At 47.9% G+C, this 14,195-nt stretch overlaps 1 protein-coding gene across 2 annotated transcripts in view; it reads left to right on the top strand.

The window, feature by feature from the left end:
* MSH2 (mutS homolog 2) overlaps positions 1–10,681 on the top strand; it is a 1,146,446-nt gene extending 1,135,765 nt beyond the window's left edge. For both annotated transcript variants that reach the window (XM_069608417.1, XM_069608418.1), the window contains one exon: positions 10,458–10,681. In XM_069608417.1, coding sequence (XP_069464518.1) covers positions 10,458–10,628 — 171 coding nt within the window. In that variant the 3' untranslated portion in view covers positions 10,629–10,681. The remainder of the gene's footprint in view (positions 1–10,457) is intronic.
* Positions 10,682–14,195: the final 3,514 nt, after the last annotated feature.

Raw genomic sequence — 14,195 nt, 5'->3', positions numbered from 1 at the left:
CGACAGGGAGCTGTGGTATAAGATGGCCCCACTAATGGAGTTCCTACCAGACAAGTGGGTCGAAGCACTTTCCGTCCTCCAGGAGGGGGTGTTGGCATCGGACCATGCCATCACGGTGGCCCTGGACATCGTGGACATGGGGTTCCGACAGATGGGGGAACAGTGTCTACCTCTGTCGTCGTGGCTGGCTAAAAGCCACCAACTATCGTCAGGAGGTCCAGATAAGGATTTTGGACATGCCCTTGGACAGGGACAACCTTTCTGGGAAGGCCGTTGTCGAGTCATTTCAGGCTATTTAGACTGACACTCAGACGACCCGTGCCTTGGACACTCTTCAACACTGCCCGTCCTTTCGTGCCTCAGTTGGAAAATCTGACAGATCATCCAAGGGTTTTGGCACAGGGTCCTCTTCATGCCGCCAACCCTCCCCGTCCATGACCCAGGAGGTCTACAGAGGCAATTCCAAGGCTTTCGGTGGAGGTGGCCGTCGTCACTCCCAAAGCGGCACACATGCCCCAAAGCAAGATTGAACTGGCCAGGACGTCTGCCCCCACCCATGCACCCCGGTGGGAGGCCGGCTGGTGGGCTTCTTCAGCAAGTGGAAGAAGATCTCTACCGACCGATGGGTGCTGGACGCTCTCACCCACGGACACACACTAGAGTTCCAGCAGAAGTGTCCGTAGATACCACCGGCAGGAGCAGCACATCCCTCAGCCCCTGCCGGAAGTACGCGCCATGACAAGAAAAGGGGCGATAGAGCTGGTTCCAAAGCGACTCCGGGGCTCCGGAGTCTACTCCAGATACATCTTGGTAAAGATGATGACCGGGGGCTGGTGGCCCATTCTAGGCCTGCGGGGACTCAACAAATAACTCAGTCCCAAAAATTCTGGATTGTCACATTGCAGCACGTGCTCGGACAACTGGAGGAAGGAGACTTCTTGACGACACTGCATCTGGAGGACGCATACTTCCACGTCCCCATTCACGTGAAGTATCGGAAGTTCCTGCGCTTCATAGTACAGGGAAGGCACTACCAATTCAAGGCCCCTCCCCTTTGGACTGAAGTCAGCGCCCAGGGTGTTTACGAAGTGCCTGGCACCAGTGGTGGCCCATCTGCATCTACAGGGGAAACACGTGTACCCGTACTTCGACGACTGGCTCATCCGGGCCAAGTCAACGGAGGTAGCCAACGAACATACGGAGAAGACTGTCCAGCTGCTTGGCGGACGGGGGGGGTTCTCGGTCAACTATCCAAAGTCCTGCTTGATACCATCGCAGAACGTGCTGTTCCTGGGGGCCAGGCTCAACAGTCTCCTGCCTGGCGGCCCCCCTCGGTGAAGAGGGTAGCGTACATGCTGGGCAAGGTGCAATGGCTGTTGGCACTGAAGACTACCACAGTACGGACCATCAAGTCGCTGCTTGGCATGTCGTATTCGTTGTGCATCTACCTGATCCGGCTCTGCAGGTTGCAGGTGCAACCGCTCCAAGAATTCCTGGATGCTCTGTGGATCCAGGTGTCCGAAAGCTTTGCAGACAAGATTGCTCTCGGAGGCTCCAGCATCGCCAGTGTCACAGGTTTCCAGAGCCCCCCGTACCAGGAGACTGTCACCACGGAAGCGTCCCTGGAGGGCAGAGGAGCCCACACTGGACGTCTCCACACCAGAGGCATGTGGCTCCTGGAGGAGAGGGATCTCCACATCAATGTCCTGTAGCTGCGGCGGTGTTCTGGGCCCTCAAGTCGTTCCTTCTCTCTCTCAAGGGCAAAGTGGTGAGGGTCTTCACAGACAATACCACCACAATGTTATACATCAGGAAGCAGGGGGGCACCAGATCCCCAGCGCTTTCCAGAGAGGCGGTCAGGATTTATGGCACTGGGCCGTCGCCCAAGAGATGTTCCTCATCCCTTTTCACCTCGCGGGAGTCAAGAACACCATAGCCGACTCCCTCAGCAGGGAGCTGCGCTCCTGCCAGGAGTGGGAACTTCGGGATCAATTGGACCGCCTCTTCCTCAAATGGGGCAGACCCCAGATCGACCTGTTTGCGACGGTGATGAATTCCAAATGCCAGAAATTCGCCAACAGGTTTCACCAGCTGAGGAGCATTGGGGACGCATTTTCCTTTCAGTGGGGAGGCCTGTTCCTGCTACGTTGCCTCTCCTGCTGCAAGTCATCAATCAACTCAAACAGTGCCGATGCAGGATGATCCTCGTTGCCCCAGCGTGGCCAAGGCAGATTTGGTACCCGGATCTTCTCAGCTTGTCAACATCACCCCCGGTCAAGTTGCCAGTGGTCGCAGATCTGCTTGCCACTGGACAAAGGAACCGAAGAATAACTTGAAGAGGACGTCTGCTGCAACTCCTGGACCGTTGGTTTGCCCGGTGAAGCCCTGCTGCTGTGCTGAAACTCCAAATTCGTATTGACAGAGAAGGTTGAATTTCCACAGAGTTGCTGCTGGAAACCGAATAGCCATGGAGAGGAACACCAGATTGTGTGCGTTGCTTTTAAGTTGGCCAAGAGCTCCAGGAAGATCCTCCGGACTGCCAGGAAGGAGGGCTGACCGAGCCTAAGCGCCCTCAACAGAGTGCGGGACCCCAGAAGCAAGGAAAGTCCATCTCGACACCAGAAACCAGGGTGTTGCTATTTGCGGTAGTCCCAAGGAGCTGAAACACCGAAGTGCCACTTGTTGGAAAGATTGCCAGTTGCGAGCGGTGACCGTTCCATTGCAGAGCAGGAGTCCCAAGAAGTCCTCCCTCTTGTCCGCACGATTGAGGCTCAGGAACAGTGAGATCTGCAGAGCTGCACAGGAACAGAAGCCATCTGCTGCACTTTTTCTTCAATACAAAGGTACTGTAAAGTCAGACAGGACTTAACTCTCATTGTAGAGTTGCTTGTATATTCTACTACTCACAACTCTAATCAGCTTGTGGACCTACATTTGATTCTTCTTTTCTTCGAAAACTTCTAAAACATTGTGCAAAGACTTTTCTACTACCTACCAGAAGTGCTTCATCCTATATAAGACTTTTGCCCATTGACTTTGGCTTAGCCTGTTATACCGAATGACTCTGTATAGGGGATCCTAAAGCATTTGCCTGATTAAGAATCTTTGTGGTCTCTTGTTGTTCTAATAACCTACAAACTTCTAACAGTATTCTAAATGCAAACAGTAAGATATTAATGTCCCCAGCCCCCTAGCTATTGAAATCACCTGAGGGTGTAGGTTGTGTCTGTGAGCCATCCCAAAAGGGTCTTTACGGATTTAGAAACTAAGAGTGTACACCATTGAGGTGTATTTGTTTGTTACTTTTATATTGCTCCCTTCTGAAGAAGGCTTATTCTAACTGACTGATAAATAAATGAATAACTGTTTATTCATGAAACCTAGTGTGTAAGAGTTTATTTGAATACTTGTCATTGTGAATCTCTGTGTAACTCCCCTACAGCTCACATTTACCCCTCTTGAGATAAGTCTGGCTGCTCAACACGCTACCAAAACTGTGTAGTACATGCTTATACCAAAGTTTGGGTTACCTGTAGTCAGAGTTGTTTTAGTGCACCCAAAGGGTACTGCATACAAACTTTGCCTAACACCTGCCCATCTTTTTCTGTTTACCGCATGATCTCTGGCACCGGCTTCGAGGACAAGTCCATTCGACTACAGCGATGTCCGTCTCGAAGATCCTTTGTCTACAGCCTCGGCCCTGCACAGTAGGGAGAGCGGGGGGAAGTTCATATTATAGTCTCACTAAGAGAATGTATATTCCCCTTTACTCCCACTTTCCCTGGAAGGATTTGCACCGAGTGTGCAACCTTTCTCTCCCCAGAGACCATGCCAAAGAACAGTGCAGGTCTTGCAAACTGTTCAGGCCAAAAACTGCAAGACTAAACGCTGCGCCCACCCCGCCATACAGGCCGAGGCCACCATGGACGTCGAGGGAGCCTCCAGTGATGGCAGCATCGACGTCCTCAGTGACGCCGACGCCGAGGGCGAACGGGATCCATCGGATTCCCGCATGCAAGCCCCTGACCCCAACAAGCAAGCCAGTGGTTCTGCTACAGGGCGACACCCAACGGCTCAAGCACTACCAAGTCTCATCACGCCAAGCACATCCCCCACAGCCGAAAGTAGACCAAGTCGTCGACCGATGAGCCACACGCGACGTCGAGGTGAAGGTCTGAACATTCCCTGTCCTTTGGGCCATTGCAGTTGCGATCACCACACGACAGGCCCCAGAAACAAACGTTAAAGTCTGTTTCCGACACCACGTCTAAATCTGGGAAGTCCTCGGGTACCGACTACCGGGCGTCGAAAGACTCATTGATGGCCTTGGGGGCTGAGGGGGCGGGGGTTTGGGATGAAAGTTCAAAAAGCTCAAAATTGAGCGAGTTAAATAAAAAACACGTTCCTGACACCCTACTAAAGGCCTAAATGTCATAAAATGTCAATCTTATACGCGCCAGGATAAAAAAGTTGCAGCCTACTAAGAGCAGGGATTACACTACCCTTGAAGACACCCTTTCAGGGGCCACGCATCATAAGCAATCCCCTGTCCAAGAACCTACACCTAATCCCTCTGTGTTGCCAAGCTCCTCACAATGGACCACAGAACAATTCGATAGGGTCATGAGGAGAATGTTCAGTTTTATAAACTTCTTTGACAACCCTGAAGCCCTTCACAACCGTCAGGGGACGCCACGGAGTGGGGCAGCAGACACTCAACCCGCTGCCAAAAAGCCTGCCTGGACACCACGCAGACTACCACCTCGTCACGTCAGGACTTGGTTCAGGACACTTATTATTATAGCACTCAAAGCTCACAGGACCCTGGCTCATACACAGACCCAGAGGACCAAGGGGACACAAGAGACTTGGAACAATATTTTGATGATGACGACGACGACGACGTATACATCATCCAGTCCCCACCCAAACCACACTGACCCACCAGTGACTAAGTCCCCGGTAGACAACCAACTGCAATATAATGACCTGCTCCTAAAGGCTGCAGAACACTTCAGACACCCAAGAAGCCCAAGTCGACATAGACTTTGTGGAGGACATCTTTAGGGATACAAAATCGGCAACTCAATTTATGCCCTGTTACAATCGGTCCAGAGATGTATGTATTCAGCCCTCTCTGCTTACACCCAATTTGACACGGGCAGTCAACTCGCGCATCGAAAAGATGTTTAAACCAGCGCCCTCAGGCCCTTTATACATTAGGGGGCAGCTAAAGCCTGACTCGCTAGTAGTTACCACTACAAGAAAGAGAGCAGGAACCCCTCTGGCCCCTGCCAGAGCCCCTTTTGACAAGGAGAGTAAAAAGATCTACACCCTGGACAGGAATGTAGCTTTCTCGGCAGCCTATCGAACAATGATAGCTAATACAACAAAGCTATTAGCCCGCTCTCATTGCCTCAAGTGGGACGAGATTACACAACAAATAGACTCAGAGCCCCTAAAAACACAGCTCTCGCTCACCATGGCTGAGGGTAAACAAGTAGCCAGCTGCATCCTTAAAAATAACCTGAACGCAGCATACAATGCGGGAAGAATCGTGGCAGAAGGCACACTGATCAAACAACACGCATGGCTCTCATCAGTCGGGCTTCAAACTAGAAACCCAGGCTACCCTCTTAAACATGCCCATTGAACCCAATGCTTTATTTGGCAAAGCAGTGAAGGATGCACTTAAAAGCGCAAAAGAAGAAAATGATACCCTCAAATACATGGGACAGCTCACTAATAAAGCCTTTGGGCAGAGGGGGGACAAACTCTTGCCATTTTAGAGGAAGGAACTCCCAGCGGTCCCCTAATTACAACCAGGGTTCGTCCTGGGGTACTTAACAAGGACAGTCCTCCCAGCATGGTTTTCAAAGAGGCCAAAGGAGGTCTAGGAGTAGGAGCAGATCCTCCTCCTCAAGAGGGGGCTCAACCCCTCCTAAGCAATAACCACCCGCTACAGCTTCCCTCCCATACCACTCCAGTAGGTCGTATTTCACACTTTACCCACGCATGGGAGGGTATCACTTCAGACAAGTGGGTACTTTCCACCGTGGCGGGGGGCTATTGCATAGAGCTAATTCAAACGCCAGCCAGCCAAGACAAAGACAGACTTCACACGAAGGACAACGTATCCTGTTGGTAGGCGAAAGCACTGCTACTAAAGGACGCCATAGAAATCGTCCCAGCAAACCAGGTAAACAAGGGTATTTATTCAATGTACTTCCTTGTGCCGCAAAAAGATCTAACAATGTGCCCTGTCCTAGACCTGCGCCCTGCAAACACCTATATCAAGCCACACAAATTCTACATGACAAGGCTACAGGATGTAATCCCTCTGCTGAAACAGGGGGGCTACCTGGCAACCTTGGATATGAAAGATGCACACTTTCATATTTCAATGTTCCCAGCGCACAGAAGATTCTTGCGCTTCAAAACAGCAAACCAACAGTACCAATTCAAGGTGCTACCCTTTGGCATAGCCTCCGCTCCAAGGGTATTCACCAAGGTACTAGTGGTAGTGGCAAAATATCTATGCAGAGAATCAATCCCAGTGTACCCTTTTCTGGACGACTGGCTGATAACAGGGAAATCCCCACAAATGTGCAAGCAAAATACACCGAGAACAATCAATCTCCTGTTCCAATTGGAATTCTCAATCAACGAGAAAAAATAAAGTCTTGTTCCAAGCAAGACAAAAGAGTTCTTAGGAGCTATCCTAAAGACAGAAGAGGGTCTAGTCTTTCTGTCAAACGAAAGAGTGCAAAACCTACTGCTGCAAAACCTCAGTATCTAGCCGGTCGCCAAATAACCGTACGCTAAGCAATGCGCTTGCTCAGGAAGATGGCGTCATGCATTTGCCTGGTTCCGCACGCATGGCTGCGCATGCATCCATTGCAAGAGTGGTTAGCGAAACGGTCTCAGGTAAGCGGTTAGTGGGACGATCTAGTGGTTGTTTCGCTAACCCTAGTTCAAGCGCTACGCTGGTGGACAAACGAAAATCTGTTGAAGGGAAAACCTTTTCACAAACCCCATAGTTCAATCGGGTGTCACAACAGACGCATTTCTCACAGGGTGGGGAGCCCATTACCTTCTCCATGCACAAATGGACTGTGGACTCAGATCACAGCCCAAAATCACATAAACCTGTTGGAACTGCTAGCATTGCTCAAAGCCCTGCAAGCTTTCCAAGTGCACTTGTCGGGTCCGACAGCACCATTGCCATGTTTTACATAAACAAGTAGGGGGCACACACTCTCCAAGTCTGTCCAGGCTAGCACAAAAAATGTGGAAGTGGGCACTCAAGTGGAGCATGTTCCTAACATCGTAACATGTTCCAGGGGAACTCAATTCTCTGTCAGACGCATTAAGCAGAGATCCTCTACCCCAAGAGCACGAGTGGCAGCTCGACAAATATCCTAAACGATATATTCTCCCTATGGGGTTACCCCCACTTTAGACTTGTTTGCCACAAGCCAAAATATGCAATGCCCAGACTTCGCATCCAGGTTATGAACCTATGGATGACTGGTCAGGGAAATTTGCCTACCCCCCCCACCCAACATGGCTAGTGAGCAGGTTTGTGTACAAGATGCACCAAGAACCAGTGACACTAATCCTACTTGCGCCTATGTGGTCGAGTCAACCTTGGTTTCCACATCTGCGCAAACTGGCGATGTGTGATCCAATCAAACTCACATATCATGGGGGAGCAACATTCCACCCACACCCCCAGTCTATGAACTTGGCAGCTTGGCATCTGAAGTCATAGAATTTGGCCATTTAAAACTACCCCTAAGGTGTATGGAAATCCTTAAGGAGGCATGGAAACCAAACACGAGACATTGTTATTTTAAATGGAAATGATTTGTAATAAGGGGCCAGTCAAAGAATATAAACCCTATAGAATGTACTCCATCACACATTCTCCATTACATGCTCCACTTACTAGACTCTGGGCTAGTGAAACACTTGTGAATAGGCGCGTTACAAATGCCATATCATATCATTCAAGGTTCACCTAGCGGCTCTCTGTGTACACCACTTCTCAAAGCAAGGTGTCGTGGTGGAGAGTCCCTGTCATTAAGGAATTCATGAAGGAAGTAAATGGACTTTACCCTCCCATTTCAAACCCGCCTCCAGGGTGGGACCTAAATGTGGTACTTGCAAAGCTCATAGGAGCCCCCCTTTGAGCCCATGCACAAATCTATTCTTAAAGATCTTACATATAAAATTGCTTTTCTGTTGGCTATCACCTCCATAAGACGAGTCGATGAACTACAAGGTTAGTCGGTGCAAAACCTTTCTTTGTTATCCACAAAGAAATGTTGGTACTAAGAACACACCCTAGGTTTTCACCCAAGTTAGTTGATATCTAAGTTCCATGTCAACCAGTCCATTGAACTATCCGCTTGCTTTCAAAACCCTTCAAGCTCAGCGGAGAAAAAACTCCATACTCTAGATGTATGAAGGCGGCCCTTTACTATGTAAACAAGACAAGGCCGCTAGGAAAAACAGACCAACTGTTTGTCTCCATGGCACCAGTCAGGGAGGTGATCACGTCTCAAAGAACGTCATCTCCAGATGGATAGGGAAATGCATACAACTCTGCTACTCTCTATCAAACAAGACTCAGCCTTTCACACCAAGAGCTACTTTGACATTCATTGCAAACGTCCTGCTGAACGCCATTTGCAAAGCAGTCACATGGAGCTCCATACATACATTTACCCAGCATAACTGCATTGACACACTCTCTAAAGCAGTTGCACAGGTGGGACAAGCAGTGCTAAAACATCGATTTGCCGCTGTACCTTTTCACAAACCACCACCTTCTCCAGACACTGCCTGCTAATCTATGCATAGCATGGGATCTAAGCAGATCCACAAGCCTCAGAAGAGATACATTACTCACCGTAATCGGATTTCTGATGTTTTTATCTGCTTAGATACACAAGCGCCCACCTTTCCTCCCCTTTGGAGTAGAAAGTGTATAGATTTTTCTCTGGCTTTGTCTGCTCTCATCTGCTTTATTACATCCATACTCTGAATCTAAGCAGATACAAGCATCAGAAATACAATTACGGTGAGTAATGTATCCCATATATATGTATCGAATTTGGCCAAATCATGCAAAGCGCTACTCAGTAGTAATTCAAATGCTGGAAGTTCACGTTCAGAGCTGGATGCGCAATACGTTGTGAATGTACACATTTGCTCAAATGTCAAGCCTTTGCTGTAGGGAAATGTCTACAGGGCAATGCTATTGTGTACATTGCGCTGTGTTGGACTTGTCTGAAATGGCTAATTCTGCGTTCATGTTTTAGGTGGAAGGGCTTTCTTCACAGGCCTTACAAAATCCATCATGGTGTTGCTGATGTTTGGTCAACCTGCTCCAATGCTCCACCCACAAGGGTGCAGACTATAGGGACCATCTCTTTTATAAGGGTGAAACACGTTTGCAGTTGTCTGAATGCTTCAGAGGCGTCTTAAGTTGAAAAATGCTATGTATGAAAAAAGCACTGCCTTATGGTGTAAAGTGTCTGTAGCGCTTCCCCTCCTCGAACTCTGGCTTGTGTTAAATAAAATTTGTGGTGACCCCAAGCTTGTGTTAATTTCATTCCAGATTCTATTACTGCAATGCCATGTTTGCTGCCTGCACATCCCATCTTATTTACCACTTTCTAGTGACCCAAAATGCCAGTTGGAATAAGTTCTGAGCTAAATGCATGGCCAAGAAATGGTAAAACGGCTACTTGTATAGTTCACTTTAATTTTCCTTGCATGGCATGTAAATGCTGTCATGCCATTCCTGAAACTGTTCCTTGTGTAGAGTAGTGTCTGACAGAAGCAAGTATTAGAATACCATCCACAGTTGGGAGTCGGTTCACTTTCTAAGCGACTAATGTTATCGCCTCTTTGCATCTCGGTTCACCCTGCTTCCATTACCCCATCTTTCTCAGCACTTTTTTCATTTGTCCAATGTGTAATTGACAAAGGCACCTAGGAATGTTGAGACAAAGCTTAAGCTCGACTTCTTTTCAAGATGTTCACTATTCAGTAGCCGGTCAAGTGGCACAGCGAGTAGAGCGCTCGCTTTGACATCCGTGCAGAGTCTGCTAACGCAGGTTCGAATCCCGGTCGGGCCAAACTCAGCCTTTCATCCTTCCGAGGTCGATAAATGAGCACCACACACCGTGGGTAATAATAAGCAGCGCTCAGATACCTGAGGGTTCGTAGCGCTATATAAATGTCAAATTATTATTATTATTATGATATCTAGGCAAATATTCTAAATGTTCAATTATGAAATTAAAATATACAATTCCAATTGTAAAAGCTTTTGTACAGTGTGAGGACTTTGGTAAATCAATGGCTTATTGTGTAAATAGTTGAGATTGTTAATCTACGGCTAGAAAGTATGAATCATTTTTTTTTTCTTTATTTTTTTTTAGGAGGGTGAAAGAATAATCCAGTCCTTCCTTTCCAAGATGAAAGCTCTACCAATAAGCGAGATGTCTGAGGAAGACATTAAAACCAAACTGAAACAAATGAAGGCTGAAGTGATTGCGAAAAATAACTCTTTCGTCAATGCAGTAATCTCACGAATAAAAAGTACTGCATAAAACCCTTGATTCGAGTTCTGTAAATAAAAAATCGAATTGACTTAATACAAGAATTATGCTGCCTTTTTGTATGTTTGAGAGCTACACTGTTTAATAAGTTATTTTGTAAATATTCAATCGAACGTTTGACTGGCGTACTGTGTGTACTCTTTCTCTGCTCCTTCATACCTTTACTAAAGTGAGATGATTTATGATGTAGAGGATGGCCATAGTTGAAACTAGGTCAAACTAGGTCATTTTCTACATTGCCTTTTTAGTACCTTTTTAGTAACATTTTGCCTTGAGAAAGTTTACACTTGAATTCCAAGATCGCCACCAATAGGAGAGCACCGTAATCGATGCTCTCCCGAACCTCGGGACCTAAATCGCCGTTCTCAGTGAGCAACTTCACCCTCCCCAGGTGTTTGGTGCGGTAGAGGCAGAGGTTGAGCAAGTGAGGGCCAATACTACCCTCCTCTGCCAAAGAAAAGAGCAATGTCCGAAGTCAAGGGACTCCGGCACGGCTCTCAGCTGGTGGGAACGTCCCGAACACGGTGGAGGCTAGAAGAGATCTGTGGACCTCGCAGCACAGCTACAGCCGGAGGCCTGGGAAAACGAAGAAGAAAGATGTGAATGGGTGCAGCGGGTGAGGCTGTGACACCGGAGGAGACTGAAGATCAGAGGGAGACTTCTAGTGGGCTGACTGCCCATCCTGGAAAAGACCCTGCGGTAAGCGGAGGCAGACAAGGAGCGGAAGTAACAGAGAAGCTTTGGGGGAAGACGCGAGAGGAAAAGACTCGCAGTAGGGTGGTAAGGACTATCCTGCCCCCCCTAGGACTCCGGAGTGGAGAGAGGGGGGCACCCCAGAAACGGAGCTGCAGCAAGTGGGTGAGGGCGGAGAGATCCTGATAAAGGGCATAGAAGTCCGTGGCTAAGGAGCGTTGGAGGGAGAGGGATCCGTGTCGGGCGCACAGGCCATTATCTGACCCATGGCAGACTAGGCCACCTGCCTGCCCCTCATACTTGGCCACATCACTGGAATGGTAATTTGAGGATTACACCAAGCCAAGGGGCGAGAAATCTGAACACATTCCCCTAATTTGAGAAGAAGCCCTCCTTTGGAAGGAAGCCCCTAGAACATGCCTGCAATAACTTCCAACAAGTAGCTGCCACACCAACCAAGCATAGGAAGTGCAGAGTGCTGCTTGCTATTCCCTCACAAAAGGAGTCCAAAGGAAATACTTCAGAAGCAGCCCAATCTACAGACGGGGAAGAGAGTAGGGAGAGGAGGCCTACTAGAAAGAAATTTGACACCGGCAAGGGAAGGTAGTGGCAAGAGGAAGGGCAGTGATTGGCGGTGATTGAAAATTGTCTAAAATTAGGGGAAACAAACTGCCACCACCTTTGAAGGGGACCAGGAAACCCCTGGAGAGCAATTTGCAGAAGATGTGGAGTAAATAAGTTAGCTCATCTCAGGGAGCCCAACTGTGCCACGACCAAACAGAGCAAGGGGGACCCAATCAGAAGAAGGTCAAGATCAAACACTGATGCAGTCGCTACTCAAGCAATATTTTAATGTCTTTGGGGACAGAATTACAGACAGTCCAAAAGGACGTAATGAGACAAGATTTGGTGGCGGCGCTGCAGGACATATAATGGGACGTGAACAAAATGTATGAAAGGGTCGATACCAATGAGAAAGCTATTCAAAAATTGACAGAGGACTCAAGTAAGACTGAAGCATTGGTGGGACAATTGGCAAATGCGACCCACAACCTTGAACTCCAGGCTGAAGACCTCAAATATAGGTCAAGGAGATCAAACATTTGAATTAAATGCCTGCCAGGGGAAGTCCTCTATAAGGATCTTGAAGCTGTGGTCAAAGGTTTATTTGTGGACATCCTGGATGTAGAGGAACATCTGGAAGTGAGGATTGACAGAATCCAGAGTAGGGCCCCGAAGAACAGAACTGGGGGCAAGGCCAAGGGGACGTCCTGGCAAAACTGCAGGACTACAAAACAAAGGAAAAGATTTTGCAAACCTCAAGGAATGCAAAACAAATAACCTACAATGGTGCAGAAATATTGATCTTCCAGGACTTATCCCAGACAACACTGTCCAAAAGGAGAAAAATGGCACAGGTCCTGAGTGTACTCCGAGACAAGGACATTCGAAATCGCTGGACGTTCCCATTTGAACTGGTCTTTGAGTGGCAAGGGAAGCAGTATCGGATCTCATCATATGAAGGAGTAAGAGTATTTGAAATCGTGGAGGAAGACCAGGACTTAAGGGACCCTCAAGCAAAAGAGCTGGGAATGGTCAACACCAAAATCAAAAAGAACAGGGAATATCATCCTCAACTGAAAGGTCCAGCACCCTGAGAAGAGCAGGAGAGAAGGACTCCTCCTGCAAAGGGCATGAGACGCTGATACTGACAGACGTACAAGGGACTAATCGAACTGCAAGCCTGGGAAGGGCGAGCAATAGGATCAATATTACAGGTTATGGGGGCGAAGGGGCTGGAATCTCGAATGGGTTTGGGAGAACCCACAGGTGCTCACGTTGGGTTTAGTAAGCGGCTCAATCCTCGAGTGGACAATTCGGGGACGGGGGGGCTAGAGGCCGGTTGAACTCTCCCAGTGGAGGGGGGAGGGATGGGAAGAGGGGATGACTCAGTTGTTTATTAACACTTTTCATAACATATCTGAGTCATTAGCCCCAGTCAAGAGGGAGTTCTGCCAAGAAGGACATAAAGACAACAAGTGGTTCTTGGAATCAAAAAACTAAAAACAGAGAAAATAAACGATTTCTATTCTTGGAGAAAAAGCCAGAAGCCATTGGATCTTAAACGTTACAAAAACTCAGTTAAGACTCTCAAAACAGTAATCCTACTAGCAAAAAAAAAACAATTAACAGCCGAATCATAAAGTCCACGTCAGATACAAAAGAAATCTTTAAAATTCTCAGAGAACTGCAAAATCCCAGAGGCCCCAATAAAGAACCACTGATAAAAAACGAGGATTGGTGCACTGCAATCCAAGAAGCAATGCCCAATAAACTTGCTATTATTAAAAACGATATAGAGGCGAAAAAAGAATCCCTAAACATTCAAATGTACTCGGAGCAGGCCCAGCCTCCCGCTACATCAGAACCACAATGGCAATTTCATTTTACACCTGTATCTGATGAGGAGCTAGGCAATGCCATTAGAAAACTGAAACCCACCAGTTGCCAGGGAGACCCTTGCATGGCCATGATTATTAAGGAATGTCCTGACATCCTAATATATGCACTTACAAAATGTGTCAATGCCTAATTTGAAGAAACTCTTCTCCCCTCCGGCCTTAAACAAGCATGGGTCACACCATTGCTAAAAAAGCTGAATCTTTGCCCCGCAGCCCCAACCAACTACAGACCGATCACAAACACGCCCTTCCTCTTCAAAATCCTGGATAGGGTGGCACATGACCAGATCTCACATCATATTAATAATAGCCCTATTTTGAATACATTTCAATCGGGGTTCAGGCAGGGTCAGCGGGCCGAAACAGCCCTCCTGTACCTCAAGTCCAAGCTGCTAGAAAGAAT

The sequence above is a fragment of the Ambystoma mexicanum genome, chromosome 4q (assembly GCF_040938575.1).
Source record: "Ambystoma mexicanum isolate Mex_15411 chromosome 4q, UKY_AmexF1_1, whole genome shotgun sequence".
Classification (NCBI taxonomy): domain Eukaryota; kingdom Metazoa; phylum Chordata; class Amphibia; order Caudata; family Ambystomatidae; genus Ambystoma; species Ambystoma mexicanum.
This window is presented reverse-complemented; position numbering and strand designations above follow the sequence as displayed.